Source organism: Pseudopodoces humilis, chromosome 4 (assembly GCF_049639895.1).
Source record: "Pseudopodoces humilis isolate 2021_Gansu_Grassland_sample_001 chromosome 4, ASM4963989v1, whole genome shotgun sequence".
In the NCBI taxonomy this organism is placed as follows: Eukaryota; Metazoa; Chordata; class Aves; order Passeriformes; family Paridae; genus Pseudopodoces; species Pseudopodoces humilis.
The window spans coordinates 70,396,135-70,421,002 of NC_142203.1; the positions used below are offsets into that span (position 1 = coordinate 70,396,135).

Consider the following 24,868-nt stretch of genomic DNA (forward strand, 5'->3'; position numbering starts at 1 on the left):
GGTAAACTGAAGGCTTCAAGGATATCTTTAAAGATATTCTTAGTTCTGTATTTCCCAGATATCAATAAATATTAAGATTTAGATTCTCAGGTGTTCACTGGTTATTAATTCTCTGCTGGAGCCAGGAACAAGAACTGCTGTCTCTTGGCTGAGAACAGGCTAAATATATAGATTACATATGTAAAAGACTGGTTCAATCCCATACATTGTGGTATTGTTGCTTTTGCTTCTCTCTTAATGTCTTTTCTATTAGAGACATTCAGATGATCAAATTGCAGGCATTTTGGGCATCAATTTTAAACCCTCATCTACTCAGGAGAGTCTCTTTCAGGTCCTAGACCCTCTCCATCAACTGTAACAAAAGTGTAGATGACCTTGAAGTTTTATACTTTGACTGACACTTTGAAGTAATTCATCCAGCCAGGTTAACCCTGTCTTTAGTTAGCAAACTGCTGAGTATAGGAGCTGTCCTGTCAGAGGTTTTTATGGTGTTTAGCACACAGCAATTTTCTCTAGAAACAACAGTAACCACATTTCCAACAGTAGTAGTCTGAGAGTATGCCTACTAGAGTTTCTGGAAGGATGAAAAGAATGTTCTAGTTAATGTTAGGCCTGCAAACATGAAGCTGTGACTCCATGCACCCTGCTCACAGATTTGGATGACTTCCTGAAGAATGTTTCTTGCTGGAAATGGAATACATTACAGGTTTTAAACAGCAGCCTAACTACCTCAACTCTGTGGAAATGACAAACCCTTCTGAGCACTAAAGGCTGCCATGAGCCTGAGGGGAGAAGGGGAGTGTGCAGCTGGATGTGTGTGCATATTTGTGAAGAAGGGAGGAGCGATGAGGAAAGTTTCTCCTATGAAAGAAATGATCTAATTTGAAGCAAGTCCCTCATGGGAAGAGCTGTGACAGAGGCTGCTCTGTTCCTGTTAATTTTCACAGTGCAGCTGTCAGCGGGTCTGTAAATAGTACTCTGCGAAGCCAACGCTTCCTATCCACACATCAACCATTCAATTAACAGAAGAACAGAAGAAGGAAATAAAGTGCACCACAGCCTTCTATCACGGCTTTGATGTTTTCCAGCAATTTATGAAAGTGTACACAAATCTAATTACAAGCCCCACTGCTTCCCATTTACATGGAGCTCCTCAAGTTCAGAGCTGTTTATATCAAAATAATTGTTAAAAATACCTCAGCTGATCTACGGCATTGTGGCCCCCCACTCACCGGAGCCACAAGGCTGCTCCTTCCAGGGAGTTCCTGCTGACTCAGTGCTTTGGTGCAGCCTGCTCCTGCAAAATCTGCTCCCCCACCACTCCATGAGCGCAGCACCCAGGCTGCAGCTTCATCGTGCCCACAAAGGCCCATTTCCCTCCTTTCCTCCACCTGCTCAGAGCTCCTTCTGCAGACTCTGCACTGCTTTCCCCTCCGCCCCTAATTCACCTAAATATTCCTCTGCTGTGTTAGTGGGGGGTGAGCACAGCTGCTCAGCTGGTTTCCACAGTGGGGCTGTGTCTGAAGGCACAGAGCTTTGCAAAGTCGTAGCTGCACCGCGGGAATGCGCAGCAGAAACTGCAGCACTCATTAGTGGGAGCTAGGGGTGGTTTCCTTGGTGGGGTGCCTGAGCATCCAAAGCCAGGAAGATGAGAACCAGTGCCTTGTTTGTCATTAGTTTGAAAGAGGCCGCTGCACAGGACAAGTTTTAAGTCCTGGTTTAATACCTGGCATCCCTGCCCATGCCAGGGTGTTGGAACTAGATGATCTTTAGAGTTCCTTCTTACCTGAACAATTCTGTGATTCTATGATTCCTTGGGTAGTTTTTGATAATCTCATGTTTAAGTCATTCTTACCTGATAAACTAAAGAGGTGACAAAATTATTTAGCTTCGATAATGGAAAAAGAAATCTCCTATTGTATGAGGGGATAGACAGTACATTGTCTCAGGAAAAAAGACAATTCTTTCATGGGTAACACTGTTACCCATGTTTGGCTGGGAACTTTTGTGTACTATGTGTGGACTTACAAAGAACATCATGGACAGAGGCTCAAGATCAACCTCATTCAAGGTGTTATGCCATTCATATTTCTTGCTTAATAAAAAGTGTAAAGTACAACAACTAGAGATCTAATCCGTACGTCATCTAACAACACTGAACAATAATTGCATAATTTGATATAGGTGGTTCCTGGACAGAGATGTGAATTTGGTTTTGTCATTTGTGTTGATAAGAGCTGCATGGAAAAATATTTAAATAAAAGCCCCAAATTAACAAAGTTGTGCATTGCAATACTACTGGTTTTTTCAAAGTTCAACAGAATCTTCCTCTGAAAGACAGATGTCTGTTCAGTGCTTGTATCCAAGTCTCACATTTTGCCTTTTCACAAAACCAAGGATTCCATCTGAAACAGTGCTGACAATTAGTGTGTTAAGCAAGTTCACAGCACGTCTAATGGAACAGGAGGCAGGGGGCTGCTGCAGGATGCCTGGTTTCTGAATCCCAAATTGCTTTATCTGGACAACAGACATCCAGGACAGATTTCATGTCTCCCTGCATTGGACGTGAAGTATTCACTTTTAACTGCACTGGTTTTATCTTTAGTTTTTAAGCAGTATTGATCCTTTTGCCTTTCTAAGTTGCACTTTGGATGAAGAACCACTATTTTGGAGCTGGAGTACCACAGCTAATTGAAGCCTAAAATTAGCTAAAAAGAAACTTCTGTTTGGGCTTGCCTATTAGCTTGAGAGGTTTCAAAATATATTTCTGTAAAATAAAATTTCTCTAGCGGTATCTATTTCCCTCTGTTGATTATAAGAGAAACTTAGATGACAACCTCAGACAAGAGTTTCTTAACTTCTGGGTGTCTCAGATTAGGTTAAATGAGTCCCACCTCAGGTATTCAGTCTAAGTCTGTTATTGAGTTATCCATTATAACGGGACAGGCATGCCCAGAAGGTGATATTGCAGATCCTAGCACAGAAAAAATGAAGAATGTACAAATCTCTGGAAATGTCTCTCTCCCATTTCTGCAGGAATTCTAGGAGATATTTAGAATAGGTCACAAACTTGCGGGCTGTTAAAGATAAGTCAAGCACATCACACTCTTCACCTCTTCTCACCCCTGTGCAGGAAATGTACACAGTAGCAGTACCATTCTACCCCTTCCAGGAATTAATTCATAACCAAAGAAATTTTGAGTCGCCACAGTGGGTGAGATGGTGAAAAGGGTGAAAAAATACTCTATTTTTAACCCTGTGTAGCTTCTGAGTAGGATAATAACTGCTGTGACCTAAATGCATGTGATTCTGCCCCTCTCCTCCACTCCCTTGGAGACCCCTTCTGCAGTGCTGCATCCAGCTCTGGGACCCCACACATAAGAAAGACATGGACCTGTTGGATTGAGTCCAGAGAAGACCACAAAGGTGCTCAGAGGGCTGGGGCACTTCTCCTGTGAAGACAGGTGGAGACAGCCAGTGTTGCTCAGGTTAGAGAAGAGAAGGCTTTGAGGAGACCTTGTAGCACCTTCCCATGCCTAAAGGGCTGCAAGGGAGATGAGGAGGGGCTTTTGACAAGGGAAGGGAGTGACAGTACAGAGGGGAATGACTTCAGACTGAAGGAGGGCAGGCTTAGATCAGCTATTAGGAAGAAATTTGTTACTGTGAAGGGAGAGAGGCAGTGGAACCTGTTGCCCAGAGAAGCTGTGAGCACTCCATCCCTGGGAGTTACCAAGGCCTGCTTGGATAAGGCCTTGACCAACCTGGTCCAGTTGAAAGTGTCTCTACTTCTGCTAAGGGTCATGTAGATGATCTTTAAGGTCCCTTTCAATCCAAACCATTCTGTGATAGTTCAATGAAGTTTTGGGAAGAGTTTGTTCTGTGTGGGTGGATGGACAAGGCCACAGCTTAGATTTGTAAGATGTCTTCTGCAGAATGACTCTTCAACATTTGGCTGTTGCTCAGATATGAAGACACGGGGAGAAGGGGAAAACCAAGCTGAGGATGGTGCCTAGGAAGGAGCATGACTGACAGGTAGAACGATAATATTGTCCACAGTGATTGAGAATGGACAGAAAAGACAGATTTTGGGTGGAAAAGTTCAAGAGCTCAGTTTTATACATACTGAGCTTGTTCTGACAGCTAAACATCCACCAGGAGATGCTGGAAAGACAGACCAAGATTTTGGGTTGGACATAAGTCAGTCCTGAAGCAGAGAAATTAGATCTGCAAGCTGTCACTACAGCAATAGCAGCTGAATATGTGTTGGTGGAAAAGGCTGTTAGGGACAAGGCTTAGATGTGGAAGAGAAGAGAATGAAGGAAGGAAGAGACCTGTTTATGTCCCCATATGGGTAGGAAACAGAGACAGGAGGGGATGGAGTAATAAAAGCTATAGGTACAAGACATATAATTGCTGTAAATATAAATACAAGCAAAAATACATGAATATTATGATCTCTTTTAAAGGATAGTACAGAGATCCAGTAAAAACACTCTCATGAAGGTGATGAAATGATAGAAAATATGATCTAAAAAGACAAAAAGGAAGCTCTCTTGACAGGAAGGTATAGAAGGAACTTTGCACCTGCTCAAAAGTAGGGGATTTTGGGAAGCCTATTTCTAAAGGAAACTGATTGTGTAAAAATTAGAAAGATTTAGACTTGATGGACCCTTAGGAGAAACAAGCTCCTTGCATAGAGAAATGGCTTGTAATGGCTGATGGTCAGGCACTTGTCCAAGGTAAGGTTAATTAAAAAGAAAAAAAAGAAAAAAAAAGAAAGGAACTTTCATAAAAGAAAGTTGCCTTTTGAAACTATTAGGCAACATATGTTGTGTGAACAGGAAGTCACAGTAGAGCAATAATCCTGACAGCTGTGGAGAAACAGGAGTCTGCTGCAGGAACGAATGGCTCGAGACCTGACAAGAATGATGATGGATGCCCTGCTGGTGGTACAGCAGGACAAACCAAGAGATGCTGAAATTGGCTGAACCACAGGAACAGCGTTGAGTAGGCATCGCAGCCGGACAAAGGAGGCCAGTCCTAGTGGCAAGAGAAATGGAAGGGGGGCTAAAGAAAGGTGGAAGAAATGCCCCCCTCCTTCCCAAGCACGATGGGCTGCGTCGGCATCTCACCACGAGGTGGCTGCATTTCCCTGTGAACGTCCAAGTAAGTCCTGAACAACGCTGCACACCACGAAGTCCCATGAAAACAAGAACGGGCACAAAGATCCTGGCAGGATTTGGCCTATCTCATTCAAAGAGCCTCAGAAATTTTGAGCCACTGTGGGAAAAACCTGTTGTGCTCCACATCTTCATTGAGTGTTGGTCACTCTGAGGACCTCATGGATCTCTGGAGGCTTGGTTGCAGTGTTGTGCCTGCTTGTAGCTCATGGGAGACACAAAGCAATGCCATGAAACTTAGCTTGTTATGAAGAGGAGGAAATTAATTTCCTCCTTGCTTTTTCTGTGAACTGTGAATATGTACTGTGAGATTCTCTCCATCCATGGAAACTTGTGAAGCCATGGAAACTTGATTCTTAGTCTGGGATGGACATCTAGTAAAGGATAAATTGTGTTGCTTTTTCAGATTCCCAGGTCTTGTTATTAAAGAATATTTCTATAGAAGGTGTTTGATTCAGATCAGTCAAGAGGACAAATGGTCCCATAATATTGAGCCATGAAGTGGCCAAATTCTCAGGTGTTTTGTATATCCTAAGCTCAGGTAATACCACCAGGATGGAGTCATAAGTTGTTTCCAGGTGGTTGTGAGATGAGTATGTTTTTGTAATCCAAAGTGTTCTGAAAGTAGGAAGAGAAAGGTCTGGGGAAGAATAATGATATTGGGTATACTAGATCTAGATAAAATCTTTAACTCTCCTTGGGTTTTGTCTATTTTCTCATGTCTTTCTCTTGCTTTTGTCACAGGAATTTGCAGGGTTTTTGGCGTGAGGACTGACTTTTTACTAAACCTTTTTACCACACCCTGCTGAATTGAAATTCCTGATGTCAGCTTATAGACACTATCACTTTGGGTCAAAGTTTTAAAGAAGGTCACTCAAAATACCTCTGTCTCAGGAAAAATGACCATAATATATCAGTATAGGATGTCAGCATCAGGCCCAATATCTTGCTTTGCTAGAAGGAGCCTTTTAGGAAGAGACTCTTAAAAATATTTAAATATTTCACAAAACGGAGACCCCATCTTTGAGGAGAATTTTTTTGGTACCATCACTGGTAAACATGTACCATTTTTAAACTGATTTGTCTAAGATGGGGTTCCAAAAAGTGAGATCTTGATGGTTTGCTAGTTTTAGAAACCTTTTTGCTTGTAAAGAATTTTCCATTTTCATCCCTGCAAAGATCTAGAGAAAATCTGTTGGTGCCACTTTAAACTTATTTGGATAAATTCATGAATTTACATTAGAGTCTTTTATTGAAAGGGAGATTTTGCACTCTCAAATATTTTTAATTGAGCTTTCTTGTATCCTTTCCAAGTTGTCAGCATGCTTCTTAGCTTTCCATGATTTACACTGTGAATAATTAGTAATAAAAATAATACACTATTATAATAAACCAAAACAAGTTGTACCAGATTTTCTTCTCCTACTGACAGTGGAATGTCTTACATTCTTCTCTGTCTCATGTTGGTGAACAAATATTTATTTGCATAGAAAATGCAACCCCAATTCTATTTTATTGAACAATCACACTTAAAACCCCATACGACTAGAAATTTGTGCAAGTGGAATGATGCCACTTATATTTTCAGGAAGATCCAGTAATTGGTCTGACACACTTTCAAAAGCAGATGTAGGAGACCAGACCTATGCCTAGGTTGGTACTTTTGTGGTAAACAGCGAAAGGCACCCATCACTGCTGTGATTTGTCTCTCGCTCCTACTACCTTGATATGAACATAATTCTTTCTGCTGAGTGCTGGCAAAAAGTTCTTTATGCTTTGCCTAGAGACAGGGACTCTCTGAGGAGGGAAAATGAAGAAACTCTTAGACACGAGTTTCTACTTGATTCATCCCTCTGAAACTTGAAAGGTTGTGCTCATGGTGAGTCTGACCCAAAGTTTTTGGCAAGTGTGAACTGTATGTCTTTTTTTCAGGTCATGAAAACTGCTGGTGACAGAACACAGAAACCACTGGTGTTCTGTGCCTGGGAGGAATGAGTGTCATCCCCACCTTTCCTCTGATGAGTTAAGCACACCAAAGGCCCTTGGCCTTCCTGGATGACGGGTTGCAGAGCACAGATAAATAATTTCTCATTCTCAATCAGGCCACAGGGCAGCCAGAGCTGGCCTGATTCTCACCTGCTTGTGTTACAGAGCTACTCACCGGCATTGTCTGGCTGCCATGCAAGGCATTGATGGCAGCTTGGGCCTCTGCATGTGAAGAGTATTTCACAAATGCACACCCTGCAAGAGGAAAAAGAAGAGTGTCAGAAAGTTTGCATAGATACCACAAAATTTCATCTTAGCTGAGTATCCTGTCCTCAGAACTGACCAATAATGTGGTTGTGAAGAAAGTATAACAAAAAAAAGTGTCCTGGACCTTTTCCAGAGTCCAGACATCAGCAGCGTGAGGGCCTCTTAAGGCTAAGCTGCTTCCAGAATTCCCACATTGCTTGTAATAAGTACTGACAGACACAAACTTAGCAAGCACATCTTGAATCTAGTCATGTTTTGACCTCCACAGCTTTCCATGGCAGAATCTTGCAGAGTTTTACAATTTACTGGGTGAAAGAGCTGTTTCTTTTATTTGTATTAGACTTAATGCTGAATGTTCTTCCTCTGAGGTTGTGAGAAACAATGTGGAAGTGTATGCAAGCTATTGGAAAGATGCACATACTTGATACCCCAGGACAAATGTACAGAAGGCATTCAAGTTACTCCAGACCCACAAGGTACCTTATGATATCACTGCTTGCTAGAGCTCTGTGACAGACTGCCCAGAGCTTGTCTTGGCTCCAAGCCACTTAGGTCTGGCAAAGCATGAGACACCTTCTGGTGAAGTAGCAGGGGTGGGAGTGGTATCCATGTGTTGATTACCATCCTGCCACCACTAAAGCTTGAATCTTAGTTTTTCATAGCTGCAAAGTCAGTGCCTGTGTAGGTGTTCTCTCTTCTGGACATTAGGGAAATGTGGGCAGTGTTTCTCTGGCCTGTATTGCTGTGTGGGGAATCTCACACCGAACTCTTATGTAAGGTTTAAGGGCAGAGAGGTGCATTTATGGATATGTGCTGGAGTGCAAAAATGATCAACACTTCAAAGGGTTACATGCACTTCTAGGGTGGGGAAAGTATTGCCAACACTCCCAGCTACAAGCAAACTGACTCAGAGACAAGAAGGGTAATTTCCATATGCTAAGGCGGTTTTTGGAACAGATTGGGAGAGATCTGAGAAGTTTTGGCTTCCATCCCCTTCTATTACTACCAATGACTTTTGAGCTTTTAATCAATTTGCAGTCCTCTCGGTTTCCCTGAAGAGGTGCAGATTGCAGGGCACAGGATGCCAGTCCTGACAGTGGGATGCTCTCCTTCAGCCCCCTTTGCAGCATCTTTAGAAGGTCTTCATACCCTTTTGGATCCCTACAGTGCAGGGTGAAAAATTAAGCAATACAACTTGCAAAGTAGAAGAATGAACCACAAAGGTCCCTAAAATCATCACTTGAGGCTGATAGATTGAAGAAAGCAGTGATAGACCCTTCTAAAAATAATGTTCATATATAAAATATCTTGCAGTTCACTTTGAGGGCTGTTCACTTTGTTCTCAGCACTGCGCTCAGGCTGTATTTCAGGAAAGGCCCAATGATTATTGCTAATAGTTGGATCTAATTTATAAGGAGCTGAGAGGAGACAATCATGAGAAAATGAGATAGATAAACTTCAGCTGGAAACAATAGGGATCAATTATGACATAATCCCAGCCCAGCATTCCCGGGCTCCTGAGATACTGTGTCTTCCTCTTCATTAATCAGAGATAATCCAGAATTAGGGTGTTTAATTATTTGCAGAGATTCTTTTGTACTTTCTGCCTCTAAAAAGAAGATGCTGATTAGCAAATATACAAAAGCTTCCCAGTTCCAGTCACCAATTTCATTTAGAGCAGGATTTTTGGCTGTGGTGCTGCTGTCATGTCAAAGGCTTCACTCTTGTCGGGTGAAATTCACCCCTGTGCTGAGGGTCCTGATGGATCAGTGGAGCTGGATAAAGGTGGGAATAAAGGGAATAGCAGGCATTTATCTTGTTTAATACCCAAGATGCTAATGGGGTCCCTCCTACTGCTTTCTCTTAACTGCTTACATTAAGTTTTGAGGTAGCAGAATGAGTGGAAACTGGTGTAAATGACAGAGATCCCAAAATTTTGTCCATTTTTTTGTGCATTCAGTCAGACGGCTTCTGTAGACAACACCAAAAGTACACATAATCTTCCTTCCCATTGTCACCAGAACTGCCTCCAGGAGCTGATGAGCTGAGGATGTGAGTCATGTCACTCAGAGCAATGGTGTCCTTTTGACAGGAGTAACTCTGGACTGTGAAGGGATTTTAGCACACACAGAGATACATGTGCTTAAGTTTTTCTTGTTCTTTTGCTCCCAGACTAGAGCTGGAAGGGCTGCCCTGACTGTTTTGTCAGCTTGGAGGAGACTGTGGAATCAGGCCCTCAGATTGTAATTGCAGAGGGTGGTAAGGCTTTTCTTGTGGAGGATGCTGTTGGAAATTTTTACTTTCTGAGTTATTGAGGCAGACTGGTGAATGGGAAAAAAATAAAAAGGGAAAAAAAATAGCTGCACAGAGAGGAGCAGCAATGAAGACTTTGTGGGTCCTTCTGGATCTGCTTCAGGTCCCACACCTGAGAACTCCTGCACTGCTGCCTGAACTCTATTGAGCTTTACCTGGAGTGGTGCAGAATCACTCCATTCTCTCCCAGGAAAGAGAGGTGCTGTATTGCCCTTCAGGAATTGAGAAATTCCTCAGTCCCTGCTCTTCTGCCACTTGGTTACCTGCTCCAGCCACTGTTCCTAACCCTGCAGTTCATGCAGGAGGTATTTCTGCAGACCCTGAAGGCCATGCCCCATGGCTCAGGAGAGCACCCACAGCTTCAGGAGAGGCTTAGGCAGCTTTTTGGCTATGCCAGGACTGTGATGGGATTAAACTGGGGAGCTGAAACCCAGCTTCTGAGAGCAGTGCTTGCACTGAACTACCTGAAGGTTGTAGGGGCTCACCACAGGGATACCTGGTGGGCTGGGTAGGATTTAAGTGCATGGGATCTGGCTGCTATCTGGAATTTAGACTGTCTGCTTAAATCTCAACTTACATAGAATTTAAGCCTTATGGGTTTTACCCAAAATAAGTAGCTCACAGGCAATGTGTGTCACATATTGGTTTCTAGCAGATGGAAAACATTACAGACTGGGAATAACTTTGTGGGAGTTGTGGCTTGCCTGACTGTCTCCTAAGATAAGGGCACTAGCCTTAAGTTTTCCACTGGATTGACTACTCTGTGTGCATGTGTGCATGCACGAAACTATGTGTGTGTAAATTAGGAGCTTCACATTCTCAGTAAATAGCACCAGCAAATGGAAGCTGGTAATATTAACTCTGTCAAGGCTCAGTATTGATCCTGAACAGCTCACTGAAACGTCAGCCTGAGACTGCAGCCTGCTAGCACTAATAATTAAACTGGTTAGCAATATGGAGCTGCCACTCAGATTCTGTCTTATAATGAAACTGTTTTAGAAGGAAAAGAAAAAAAAGATAGAGCAAGTATGAAGACAAGTCTGTGGGTTGGATCTCCTCTGGAATTTGTTTCTTACAGAACTCAGACTTTATTGTCTTTATTATTACTCTCTTTAACTCCTTTGTCATTAGTTTTCATTCCAGGTGGAAACAGACAGACATGCCTTTTTTGCTTTTCCCCAGTTTACTGATTTGCTCAGTGAATGATGTGCTTAACTGTCTGCTGTTATGATGGTTGGAGCTTCTCTAGGACAACTTAGCCTACTACTTCCCTGTGGGCCTGTCCCTGTTTTTGAGTGTCGTAGAAATAAAGTAACCACAAAACTGAAAGAAAAAGGTGCCCACGGCTTGTTTTCTGCCATTTATATCAGGAAGGCTAAGCTGTGCTGATGTGTATTGAACAGCTATGAGGCTGGTGTAAAGTATTTTTTTAATTTTTTTTTGCCACCAGTGATTTTATGGAATAACAATATCTTTCTCCAGTACATCATTGTGATTTGGATTTTTTTGCCTCCCTGTTGCAAAAATGTGCTGGTTGCTGCTGTCACTTGTCAAAATATCCAGTGAGATAAGAACTGTGTCGGCAGGACTGGCCTCTTCTCTGGTGTTGTACATGCCAACACAGTTTATGCTATATTATATGCAGATCAATATTTAAAGGACACATTATACTGCCAGGAGGAAAGGGTTTCCTAGATAGATTGAAGTTACTTTTTCTGGAGATTTATAGGGAAAAAATTACCTTCCTGCACAAGAGAGCAGCCTCATTCTCACACCTGGGCTGTAGCAGAAGGTCTTTTGTGCTATCCAGGTAAAAAAATAAAAGTGGCAGAAGGAGGAAAGGCACCTAATTTTGCAATGAGGTATTTGCATGTTTCAAACAGTAAATGTGTAATGAGTTTTATATTTAAACTGGGGCCTGTACCCTTGCAGCTGCAATCACTCTCTGGTATGAGTCCATGCAAAGACCAGGTGAAGAAGGGAAATACCTGGGGCTGGTGAATGGTAATGACGGAGTCAAGGTGTAAAACTACCAATACTGGCTTTTTTCAAAGGAGGAGTCATCCTGTTCAACAGGGTGGGGAGAGCACATCTTGAGTGAATGTCAAGGCCCTGTTCAGAGGCAGGGAGGAGTCAGTTTGCATGTGGTGAGACGTAGCCCATTGGAGACGTGTTTTACAACGCCATCAGCTTTTTCCTCCCACACACAAGAAGAGAGTGACCAGCAGAGTAAAAATGCCCCCTCCAAAAGTAAGAGGTGCTGTTCTGGGGACTGTGTGATACTTTTGTCACACTGGAAAATGATATATACATGAAGGCCAGGGTCTAGCTCAACACAAGCCATGCCTTACCTTTGCTGTTGCCATCGGGTCCCCGAAGGATTGTGCACTCCTCAATGTTGCCAAATGCCTCGAATAGCCTGCGCACATCGTCTTCCGACTGCTGCTTATTGAGCATGCCCACAAAGAGTTTTCTGTCTTCTGGAACAAAGTAAAGAGATGCTTACCATATTTCAGGAGGGATATGAAAGCCAAGATGGCTCAGAATCACATGCAACATAAACGGTGACTTCACCGAGGTGACACATCTCAGAAACTGCTGGTCTTTCAGGTGGCTGGTTCAAAAAACCTTAACAGCCTCTGACTTCACATAAGTACTTGAAAATAGTCCAGCAAATTTTAGAAAAACCAAACCACCAAACAACATACAAAATATGGTTTGGTTATATATAAAATCTTTATCTGCCTCTTAAAATCTAGGCACCAAAGTCTTCCAAATCAGCTTATTCTGATTAGTTTTTGCAGTCAGTTTGCAGTAACTGAAATGACAACATTCCTCAGACTGCCATCCAAGAGGAATGTGATAAATACTGTATATTGGAACCAAGTCCAAATGAAAAATAACATAAGTTAGTAGTCCTAGCAATAGTAAATAATTTGCAGGAAAAAAAATGTTTAACATAAGTTTTTTAAATCAAGATATAACAGAAGTCACAGCCTGTAAACTGGAGATTTGTCATTCATGCCCACTCAGAGACATGTATCTACAAGTTTGGATGAGATTTTTAATATATTTATAAGGTCCATTTGAAATAAGCCTAAAGTTTTTGAAACTTAGATTGTTTTTTGAAACATTAAGTTAACTTATACGATTGTTAATATCTGAGATAGCTTGGGCAGGTGGTATTTCATGTCAAAGCAGGATGTTTTCTGCTAGTGGATAATTTTATTCTGAACAAGGATGCTCAATGTGACCCAGCACTCTGCACTCACAGAGAGCCAAACGTGTCCTGGGCTGCATCCAGAGCCCCGTGGGCAGCAGGGGAGGGAGGGGATTCTGCCCCTCTGCTCTGCTCTGCTGAGACCCAGCTGGAGCATCCAGAGCTGGGGTCCCTGCACAGGAGGGACAGGGACCTGCTGGAGTGAGCCCAGAGGAGGAATTGGAACTAGATGATCTTCAGGGTCCCTTCCAACCCAAATGATTCTATGATTTATAATTGTATTTAAACCAAGTTTGGGGATCTTCATGAGACAATTCCAGAAAATATTGGTGAAAGAAACCAAATGGTTGTCAGAAGGATCTCAGAGGGGGCTGAGTGGCGCCTCTCAATCAGGTTTCTGTTCAAAGACTACTACTGTGACACCCAGAAAAAAGGGAAATTTACATAGTTTACATCGTGTAATATGTAAACAGGCTATTTGCACATGATTCATAAATGTCTTATTTATGATTCATTAAACACTATGCAAATATGTGAACCAAGTGTGTTTTTTCAGAGCACGTTACAGAGCAGACGTAACTAATTTGAATAAATATATGTAAATATCTAAATAATTTTTTAAACATTTAATTTATTTTTTTAGTGTACAGGTTAACCTAAAGCTGAACAAAACACTGGTTTGCAATAACCCCTCTCTGGCTGACTAATTGGGCAATTCATGTCACTTTTGTTCACTGCAAAATCACTGGTGTAGGCAATCTGTTCTGCTTCAACCAGTGTTTGATCAAAATTCTCCTCTCCAAGATGCACCTGCACATTGGCAAATTACTTTACAGCCTTGGATATGAATAATTTTTCATGCAGTGGCTATTGAATGAGGATATTAGGAGCTTTCAACCCTGTAGTCGAGTTACCCACGACAACGAAAAGTGTACTGCCCACAGAAAAGCAAGAATTATGTTGCCTTCATCTAGGCTGCTGAGCTGGTAGGAAAAATAGGTTTAGGGAGATAGAGGTACACTTCTGCTAGGTGAGAAAAACAGAAATAACCTTCTGATAGACATGTTAAAGCAAGAAATATTCCTAGTTTTTGTTGGACTTGATTATGCAGAGAGGTGTTTGAGGTCTTTGCTGGCAACAAAAAGTTCAGATGGCAGTGGTGCACAAAGTCCCACCTAACACCATGCAGGTTGTCCCTGCCTCACAAGAAGGTGATTTGGGCTTGTTTTCCCAATGGACAAAGTGTTCTGCAAAAGAGACTCCAAGATGTGAGATACAAGGCTTAGAGAAGCAGCTGCTGAATTTCACTGTGTGCTCTGGGGAGTATCGTTCAATTCAGACAGAGCCTTAGGAAACGAGTCCAGTCCTAAATCCAAAGGTTTCCCAGATATTGGAAGAAAATCCACCTAGCAAATGGGACTAGCTTCCTGCAAGATATTTAGGAAGGGGGCAGATCAGCTGGAAAGAACTAGGAACATAATTGGCAAAAGGTTTTGCCTAGAAACTTTGTGTCTGTTAAATACTTCCAGCACAGCAGAAGAGTGTTATATTATACTTTATACAGCTTCCCCTGTTTCAAATAAGCTGCATCAGCAAAAACACTCCTATAACTGTGTAACTGTTTTCACCAGACTTTTTGCTAATATAAATGTATCATTTAAAAAAAAAAAAATCACATCCCTCCTCTGTCAGCAAAACTCTCTAGTGTGGAACTAGCCTGAAACTGCCTTGTCTGGTCTAGTTTATGCAAAGCTAAAACCAGGTGTTTTAGGAACTGCTCAAATTATTATTTTTTTTTGCATCCCCCCACCCTGCATCTTTGCAGTACACTGGGACTGCACTGGCTGGCAGATGATGGGGTGCTTTGGTGAGCTGCCCATGAGATGGTCACCAGACCATCAGGGGAAGACTCTGTCAAAGAAGGGGGGTCACCTTTCCCAGGAACTGCTGGTCCAGGGGAGATGGCGTGAAGGGGATCCCCATGGACAGCCACTGCTTAGACATCACCTCCAACCCCATCTCCAAATCAGCATCCTGTCTCCCTGCTGAAAAACAGCACCCTGTGTAGTCAGGGGAATCATTTGTTATATCTGCCATCTTAGAACTCTACACAATCACACACTAAATTGGTAAAAAGTGAGTCAATTTAACAAGTTTTTTTTTACTTTCAGTAGTTTCTATAACAAAGTGCTGCATTTGCCTTTCACATCCCTGCTCTGTCAGAGAACTCAACACTGTTTTAACAACACTCTTCACATATCCTGAGCAGAAAAAGAGAGGGAGGAGTCCAGCAGAAGGGGTCATTCAATGTGTTCCAGGTCTTGGCTGATGACTTTATCCTCTGATGGTCTTTTATGAGCCTCTTACACCCTGGGCATCATGATACACTACTCTTCCACATTCCAGACCAAAAAACCAATATATCATGCACCAATTCAACTACTTCTGATTTGTAAATATGTCTTAAAAAGTTCATGAATTTGCAAGAATAAAATGAAGAGGGGATGTGCTGATGTCATCAAAGTGTGTCTTGAGAATGTGTGCACACCACCAGTGTTCCTCACCAGATGTTTCCAGTGTCCTCTAGTGAGATTTGAGGGCACTACATCCTACAAAAGTTGAGTTTTAGGGTACACACAAGCCTGGAGCAGTCTTAGATGATGCTGTCCCTAAGCTCTGCCTGCTTGTAGGGTCCATCTCTACCAACAATATTGCACCCATATCACCATCCTGAGTCCCATGTTTCCTCCTTTTTCAGTGAAGCACCGTTCCAACTACACGTGTCTCAGGATCCATACCTGTATTTCAGAGCACTGGGCAGTCTCAGTCCCCTCTCTCCTCCATTGCCAGGCTCAATGCTCAATGTCATTTCCCACTGTGGGACTGTGGGGCAAAAAACCTTCAGACCAGGCTTCCTGAGACCTGGGTCCCAGACCAAAGTGAACACACAGTCAAGGAGAACAGAAATATCATTGTCCAGGGCAGAAGAGAAGGATGAAAAGAGGCCAGGCATGAGCCCATGATCTGGAATGTCCCCAACATGAGCTGTGGACATGACCTTGTGCTACAACCTAAACTGACCTGTGGCCACAGAGAGGCAGTTGTACCTCACAGTACCACACAGTGGATTTGGGCACTCAGTAAGAACATCCTCCCTCTCCTCCCTGTGAGGGGAATGAAGACAGTGAGCTTACTCAGCATATCTAAGAACAGGTGTGATGAAAGAAGCCTATTCCATGTCTCCTCAAGTCCACACATGGCTATGCATCAAGTATTGATTCATATCTGAGCATCTTCCCTTTGCTTTTGTGAAGAACAACCTGTCCAAATTTCTATTACATTCTCCCAAGTCACAATTTCAGTTTCTATCTCATCTGAGGACTCCTCACTAACCTTGCTGCAGTGACAGCCCTAAAACCATCACCACTACGAGCAGTGACACTGCCCTGAAATATTGCAAATGATTATGATGTCCATGTGAGCCTCCTTCTCATGTTTTTGTCTTCCCTCATTGTGCACCCCGTCATCAGTATTTTTCTACATCTGAGTCCATCATGCCTGCTTTGCCATGGAAATATCCAACCATACACCCATGGATATTTTTGTGTGTGGTGGCACCCAGGAGAGGCTAGGAGGTTTTTGCTGGTGAGTTCTGATAATACAGAATTAAGTTCCTCTCAGGTCTGCCCCAGTTTGCCATGAACAAATCACGACAGTGACAGAAGGTAGCACCCCAAGATCATCACAGGAGACCAGGAAGGGGGAGAAAGACCACTGCAATGGCAAATCAGAGTTCCCAGAGATGTTTCTTTGGTGACATTTCCAGCACCCCTGTGGAACCAGGCTTCCCTTTTCTTGTCCACTCTGCCAGGAATGGAGGCTTTGTGCCTGCCAGGAAAAGCTGGCTGCAAGGCACTGTGGTGAAGAAACACAACCTGTCAGATAAATATACATCTACAGACTTCCCTGCAGTGTTTATATGCAGCCTTGGCATCTTCCCCAGTGCAAACAGGGGTTAAATTATTCTCTGTTCCATTTGTATTTAAATATTATGTTTCCATGATGAGTGTAAGGCAGAGGTGTCAGATGGGCCTGGGCGAAGGAGGCAGCACACGTGAAAGGTGAAATAATAGAGCACTGCAAACCAAGTGCTGAGAGGAGATGGGAAGGGGGGACACTGGAGCGAGGGGGAGAAGGGGGAGGACGGGCACTAATTAAAGAGACAGAAGGGACAATGAGATGCAGGATGTTTGACCCTCTGTGGAGCAAGAGGACAAGAACAAGAATCACAGCAATTGTGGAGGGACTGGGGGAAAATTAGGGTCACTTGCAGGGAGACATGACACAGGATTGTGTTTATCCAGATAGCTCTTGCTAATGTATGTGTGAGCGTGGGGGTACATTTAGATAAGAGTATATAAATACACTTGTGTTCTGGTATTCCTCATGCAAAACAAAGAGGTTGAATCCCTGTATCAGGAAAGCACAAACTGGCTTTACCATCTAGAACGTGGCTTCCGAGGCCTTGGAAATAAAGAGGGACAGATTTACCATCTCTGTGTCCCAGGCTAATTTATATAGCTAATAATTATTTGCTCCTGCTGCTATTCCCCTCCTTCCCAAGCCTGCTTGCACACACAGAGGGGGAGCAGCTGCAGTTCCTTGGTCCTGGCACTGGGAGTGTCTTTAAGCTTTTCTCCTTGGCACCACGACACAACAAACAAGCAGCCTAGAGAAGTTCTCTAAGCAGGTGTGGGTGAGAAGAAAAGACAGCGCATAGGACCAAGTGGCACATTTACCAGAGAGAATGCAGGAAGCAGAGTTGATCTTCTTTGCTCACTCCCCTAATTCATCCTTGGCAGAGAAGGAGGAGGAAATAGCATTGAGGGTGCTCACCACATGCACAGAATCAGAATGGTTTGGGTTGGGAGGGACCTTTAAAGGTCATTTGGTCCAAGTCCCTGGCAGTGAGCAGGGACATCATCAACTAGAGCAGGTTTCTTGTCCTTGTCCAACAGGATCTTGCAAGTTTCCAGGAATGAGAAACCTGTAACCCCTCTGGGCAGCCTATGTTAGGGTTTCAGCAACTTGGTAAAAAAAAATATTCCTTGTTTCTAGAGTGGATCTGCTCTCTTTTGTTTGAAAAGCAGGAGCCCTTATCCTATTGGTACTGGCTATATTCAGAAATCTGTCCCCACTCTCATAAGTATCCTAAAGTATTTAAAGACCCAATAAGGTCTGCCAGAAGCCTTCTCTTGTCCAGGCTGAACAACGTCAATTCTCTCAGCCTGTCTTCATAGCAGAGGTGCTCCAGCCCCCTGATTATCTCTGTGGCCTCCTCTGGACACTCTACAACAGGTCCACACCCTTCTAATGGCAGGGGCCCCAGAACTGGATGAAGCAGTTGCAAAAACACAAAAACAACATCACAAGAACAGAACAGAGCGGAAGAACCACCTGTCTCAACTTTCTTTTGATGCAGTACAGGACAGGGCTGGTTTCTGGGTTGCAAGAGCCAATTGCTGACTTATGCCCAGCCCTTCATGCAGCAGAACTCCCAACTCCAAGCAGTGGGATCAGGCATATGCCAAAGTCACAGTGGTAAAAAAGAGCTATAAACCTGGGTTTCTTTCAGGCAGTCATGACCAAGGAATCCTCCACAGGTCAAAGAAAGAAAGAGCTTGAGAGAAGATGGGTAAGCTGCAGATACCTTGAATGTTATGGAAGTTTGAGCTCTGAACTCAAATCTGCAAGCTCAAACCTGTCATTCTCTTGAGCCAGAGTGCTCCACCACTCCCCTTAACCTGTGCTAATCAGGTGATCAATAGGCTAAAAGCAGGGCATTTCCCAGGGCCTGGGTTTCACACTCCTATTGCCATTTTCACAGCAGTCCTACAGCTACGTGATGATGATTACCACCCTTTCCACAGGGGAAGTGATTATGAATTCTGTTGTAGCTAATTGTAAATTAGCTAATTATCTTCTCCGTGGTACCTTGCTGGAAAATACATGAACCTTTTAAATAGAGGTGTTTCAAAAATTGCGATGGGGGAAAAATCCAACAAGATTCAAAAGCCTAAACAACAGAAACGTAGTGCTACCTAACTCCAAACAATAGCAAACAAACCCTCCTTCCACCTGCAGGTCCTATTTGGCCCCTTTTCCCTGTTCCTCCCCATGTCAAACAATACCCTCAAGGGGCTAATTCTGCTGCAGGCCTTAAAATGTTTGCTGAGTTCACCTTTTCCTTGCAGCTGGGTGTTGTGGGGCATCCCTAATCACATCTTATCAGGACTGATTTCTTTGCACTGATCTCTCCCCCTCCTCCCTCCCTGGTTTGGTTTTACTTAGCAGATCCCTTATAACACATACGTTAGCAGAGATGATTGCACAGCTGCTGGTCTCCAACTGCTGGAGACAGAGGCTTTGAGACACCCGGGCTAGAGAGAATAACAGCTAATCTGAACAGCTGTGTGATGGGGACAAGCGCAAACGAATGTAAACCCAGGTGTGGGAGCATAATTCTCCCATGCAAAGAAGGAAGCTTCATCCCACAGGTGCATTACTCTCCACTGTTGCATGTCAAAAACTTAGTTTGAAGGATTTCTCTTATTTAATTGCTTGGCTGCACTCTGAGCCTTGACTTGGGCATGGATCCTGTAAACAGAGTGAAAGAACAGCTGAACAAGGGATGGAAGGTCTGTCTGACTCTGTTTGCTGTCTCTGGCAACAGCCAGTTGTGGATGTCTAGGGAAGAGTAAAAGAATGGGGAATTGTGTTGATCCCCCTAAATATTCACCTAGAATTTAGTGCTCTGCAATTCAGGGAATTCTGGAGTCTGCAGTGTTGTTTTTTCCTTTTTGTTTGTTTGGTTTTTTTTCATTTGTAGTGGTTTCTGAAGTGTCTTTCTTTGATGTAATTGTTCAATGGACTTTTGAACTCATGTGTGCTTGTGAGCATCCAGCACATCCTGCAGCGAGACATTCTGTAGCTTAAGCACACACTGAATTAGGAACTTCCTCCTTCTGCTTATTTTGAGCATGCCACAAACTATTTTCAATAGATAGAACCTAGATCTTGCTTTAGGAACATTCCTGATCCAGTTTTGGAAGAGTGGACTCATGAGGATATTCAAGAGCTTGGCTGACACTCTTTTCTGAACATTTCAGACTGGTTTTTGGGACTCCTGAGTCCCATGTTAAGCCCTGCTTTGGAAACTAGGGAAAGCAGAACCACTTTTCTCTTAGACTGATTTGTTATTCCTGGTACCAGAGAGATGGATCACTGTGCAGTTACTGATATTAAATACTTATATCTCTGCCAGGGACTGTGAACTCAGTGGAAATATGGGCTACATAAATTACCCAGTGAAAAAGGTGGCCTCAGTTTCCCCACCTAAAAAGAATAATTGGTGTTTGCAACTGGAAAAACTGGGCATTAGTGAGATTGGCCATACTTCAGGAGCACAGGTAGCCCTGGCAGAAATAATGAAATCTACCTGGCAGGTTGGGAGTAAGATCTGTGGCTGAACTCTACAATGGTTTTTACCCAATTTAAGTGGCTGAAGATTTCCCAGTTCCTTTTCATGCAAGGGTGTGAGGTGAGTCAAGGCAGGGTTTAGTTCTCAATAAAAGCCTACTTTAGTAAATTACAGTGACTCTGAATCTTGGAGTTATCTTACAGAATTTTCATGTCCTGCAGTAGTGTGACTCCTAAAGACAGTGTCACAGTGATCAAGGTGCTTGTGTCCAAGAGAACACAGATGTTGGCTGCTGTTGGCTCTGTGAGGAGCTGTAAAGAAAATTAACTTGTTGCCAGATGTTGACCCCAATATCTAAGATTATGTTTTTTAATTAAACATGACTGGTCTTATTCTGTTCTTTCAATGTCCTAGTCTATATTACAGTCCTAATTTCCTGAGAAAAGACCTGCTATACAGGGAACTGGAAGAGGTCCTTGATGTGCAGCAGCTGTAAACCACATCTAGGTATTGTCCGGGAGAGCAAATATATGAGCAGGATGAAGAAAGTGCAGAGCCATGATGAAAAATGGAAGGAGATGGAGAAGACTGTTCAGAGCAGGAGGGTGGGTGTGGTTTGGGTTTGGCTGGTCTCTGCTGCTGTAGCAACACCCACCGTGCAGCAGCACTGAAGTGAAACCCAACTGGAAACTGAGAGCCTCATCTGGCCAGTTCAGATGAAAACACACTCAGACTTCCTCTGTGCACAAAGGGAATGGACAAAACTTTGGGCCAAGCAGGCCCTGCCATAAAGACATAGCCTAAATGATTCTAATAGCAGATTCTTGTACAGCTGAGAATATTATAACCCCAAGACAAATATCTGTAGTTCTGACCTGCTGAAAGGCACCATCACAACTGTCCATTGCCAAGAGATGCTATTCCATGGGCAGGTCTTAAATGACAGGTTTTATGGTGTTTGATATTGAGATGGGAAAACAACTTGAAAAGATACATTTTATTTGTAGTCCTTGCTTAGGAAATCTGATGGTGAGAAAAGTCTAAAACCTTGTGCCAGGCAAAGCATAAAACCTCTGCATCTGAACTGTGCCTCACAGCTCATAATTTTTCTTATTTGTTATCTGAAACACACAAGTGAAATATTTTTGAGAATTGTTCCTGAGGCAATGCTTTTTAGGAGAAGACTTGGGAGTCAAAATCTGGTCTTTCTAAACCCAACCTATAGCCTAAACACACACTTTCTTTTCACAATCCTGCCACAACAGGAAGAATATTTGAATCTGAATCAACCTTTCAATCATGAAAAAGGGTAAAAATCAGACCTCTTTCCTTAGCTATTAGCAGCCTGTTCTTACAGTTCCCATTTCCTGGGAACAACCCTGGAAACGTTCTTAGGACACCCAGCATGGAAGAGTGGATGTGTCCAGCTGTGCTATGACTAAACTGCACAGGAATTTGCTTGACTGTTTAGGCTCCTTCTTCCTGTGAATCCACAAATATTATCTTGGCCCAGTTTGATGGATTTCCAGAAGAAGGAGATGAAGAAGAAGACTGTCTTGTATTATCAAATGACACTTCAAATGAACACTGATTTATGCTTTCACGCTCATCTTTCAGAGGCAGCTCGGATTTGACTACAACTCCTACTGCCTTTGGTTCTGGGGAATTTAACAGATCTTAATTCCTATGTGTAACATCCCCTTTTCACTCTGGCCACACAAGGTTGAGGCTGAGCCCGAAGGGCCATTTGGTTTTCACACTCATTCAGAGCAAAGCTTAGAAGCTTCTTGACAAACTCCGCAGGGTCAGTGGTGTCAAGACTGGTATGTCAGGAAAATAAGTTTCAGTTCCTAAACTCATCTCACTGGTGACCTGTCGAAGATTTGAAACCCTTTTCAGAAGCCTAGAAGGCCAGGACATTAATCTGTGGTAGCACTCCAGCCTTGAGCAACGAGGACTATTGAAACAGCATAGGCATGGACAGCAAGGGGGGTGGGAAGGACATATTTTCTCTTGCAGGAGCTGGGACGACATTTCAGATCAAATTAAACTTCAGTTTTTAAAGACTTCAGTGGAGGTAATTGAAACACTTTCTCACAATTGCCTGAACCTAAGTGTTATCTCTCTTTTCCTCTGTATATCATCCCTTTTCCCCCAAGTCTGAGACAGCCCTGCATGGCCACAGCCTCCTTAATATTAAAGACGGTGATTAAATGGGATTCGCCAAAAGACAAAGGGCTGAAAACCTGCCAATTGTTAATCCCTCCTTTGCTGTGCTTAAAAATTCCATTTTCTTCATTTGAAGAAAGGGGGGGGGGGTGGGGAAGAAAAGAGAATTATACGCCTATGTCTAATTTAAATTCTGGTGTCGCGGGTCCTGTTCCCTTCTCCCTCTCTTGACGTCTGAATATATTCCTTTATTACCATTATTACAGCTTTCTGATTGCATTAAAATTCATCCACACACTTCCCTCCACATTCCACTTTTCTTTTGCCAGTTTTTTTGCTAATTCCCTTTTTCTCTCCCCCCTTTTTCTCCCCACTTTCAAATTATACAGAATGTCATTAAAGATCTCCACAAAATGCCTTAACTCCCTTCTCTATTGCTTTTATAAACTTGCTGGCTTTTTTTCCTCTCCATCCCCTCATCTACAAACAAAGAAAATGAAGAAAAGGCAAAAGAAAACAATAATAATAAAGGAATCCAAGCAGCACATCTCAGAGGTCTCAATAACACCTTTCCTACTTCATACAGCTCTTAGCCTAATGTTCACTTCAGTTATGGAGCTATATTTCACACAGAAGTTTTGTGCATTATTTGTTTGATGCTGTACCTGGAATCCTTAGTTAAAATCAAAAGTAGAGTCTGCCAGGCTATGTTTATGAGCATGTAAAAGGATAGTCTTGCCTGTAACTGTAAGCAGAAAAATAAGAAGATTGGGGGGAAAAAATAATTTCACCCTGCTTTATGGAGGAAGAGCTGAAATCCTGTAGGGATTTGCTTATGGATGTGAGCAGTGGAGCTGGGCATGCAGTGCATGTGGCCAGTTGCAGGTGAATAGTACAAGACCTGAACCACAGTTAATCCACCCAGTTAATCCTTCAGACATCCCATTGACTGCAACAGTGACTTTTTCCCCACAAGGCAGGTCACCTAAAAAAAACAGCATAAATTTTGTTAAACAAGTTCCATTCTATCTAGGTGGAAGTCCCATTTGGAAGATTTTATTGATAAAAATGAAGGTGAGAATTGGACTCTGCTTCTATAGAGAACACAGCTGCATTTGGGCAGCTGAACAATAAGATGAAGGCACATGACGTGTTGTGGTTAGTCTGGGGTGTCTGATCCTCCCAACCTCTCCTTGTGACTCTCCTAGCCCAGCTGGAAGGATGAATCTGCTATTATGAAACTTTAATACATTCTTGCCAGTTCTTCCCAGGGTGCCTAAGTAGGTTTTTTGTTATTGTTGGTAGTTTTTTGTTTGGTTGTTTTTTGTTGGGTTTTTTTTTTGTTATTGTTATTTTTGCCACTGTCACCCTCAATTACACTGATATAATGAAATGACTGAAAGTGGATGAAAAATTGAATTTTTTTTCTATAAGAAATACTGATGTCTCAAAAAATGTACTTCCACTTTGAATTGGAGAGGCCAAAGTTCTTGTGAAACAGAAATTCTTCAGTTGTGAAATGTTACAGGGTATTGTCTCAGAGGAATAAAAAGCCTTTGTCTTAATAACCTCAAAACATAAAATATATAAAACAAAATGGCTGTGGTTTTCAGCCAGACAAAAGAAAGTATATTTTTGCACACTATATGAATAAATAAAAGACATTTCTGTCATGGGATATTGCTGAACACAAAAGTCATAAATTAGCTCCAAGGCGAATGAGACAGATTAGTGGTGGTTTTGTCCACTCAGTGCTATAAAACATGAATATCCAGATGCAAAAATCTATCTTAGTCACTAAACCTCTGTCTTCTGGAAGCCAGAGGGTATTAGGGGGAGGATCACTCTTCATAAAAGCCTTGTTCCTGCTGTTTCTAATGGGCGCTGTTGGAACAGAGGATGCTGGACTAGACAAACCTTTGGTCTAACTCAGAACAGAAGCTAGTGGTTTAATACAATACAGACTTGAAACAAAATTAAATCAAAAAGATACCGTTAAAATGGTAGATTTGTACCTCCTGAATAGAGAACTCAATGTATTAATTTTAAGAAAAAAAGATGTCCCCTGGCAAAAATCTCATTGATATGAATCTGTTCCAGGGTAATGCTTTGCCTGTTACAAAACTACGTGTTGGGCTAGACACCTGTTCCTTTGAAATACTTTGGCCAGCTCGACAAATGACCCAGGAAATGAATGGGTCTGCTTCAGGATGCCACCCAGCAGGATCTGGCTTGACTTATTCACATACTCAT

At 42.6% G+C, this 24,868-nt stretch overlaps 1 protein-coding gene across 9 annotated transcripts in view; it reads right to left on the bottom strand.

Annotated features, from left to right (window-relative positions):
* CELF4 (CUGBP Elav-like family member 4) overlaps positions 1–24,868 on the bottom strand; it is a 694,539-nt gene that overhangs the window by 90,856 nt on the left and 578,815 nt on the right. For 6 of the 9 annotated variants that reach the window (XM_088054585.1, XM_014259124.2, XM_088054583.1 and 3 more), the window contains exons 4-5: positions 12,098–12,226; positions 7,342–7,421 (exon numbers count right to left, since the gene is read on the bottom strand). In XM_088054585.1, coding sequence (XP_087910711.1) covers positions 7,342–7,421; positions 12,098–12,226 — 209 coding nt within the window. The remainder of the gene's footprint in view (positions 1–7,341; positions 7,422–12,097; positions 12,227–24,868) is intronic. The other 3 variants (XM_088054586.1, XM_088054584.1, XM_088054582.1) reach the window with 1 other exon arrangement.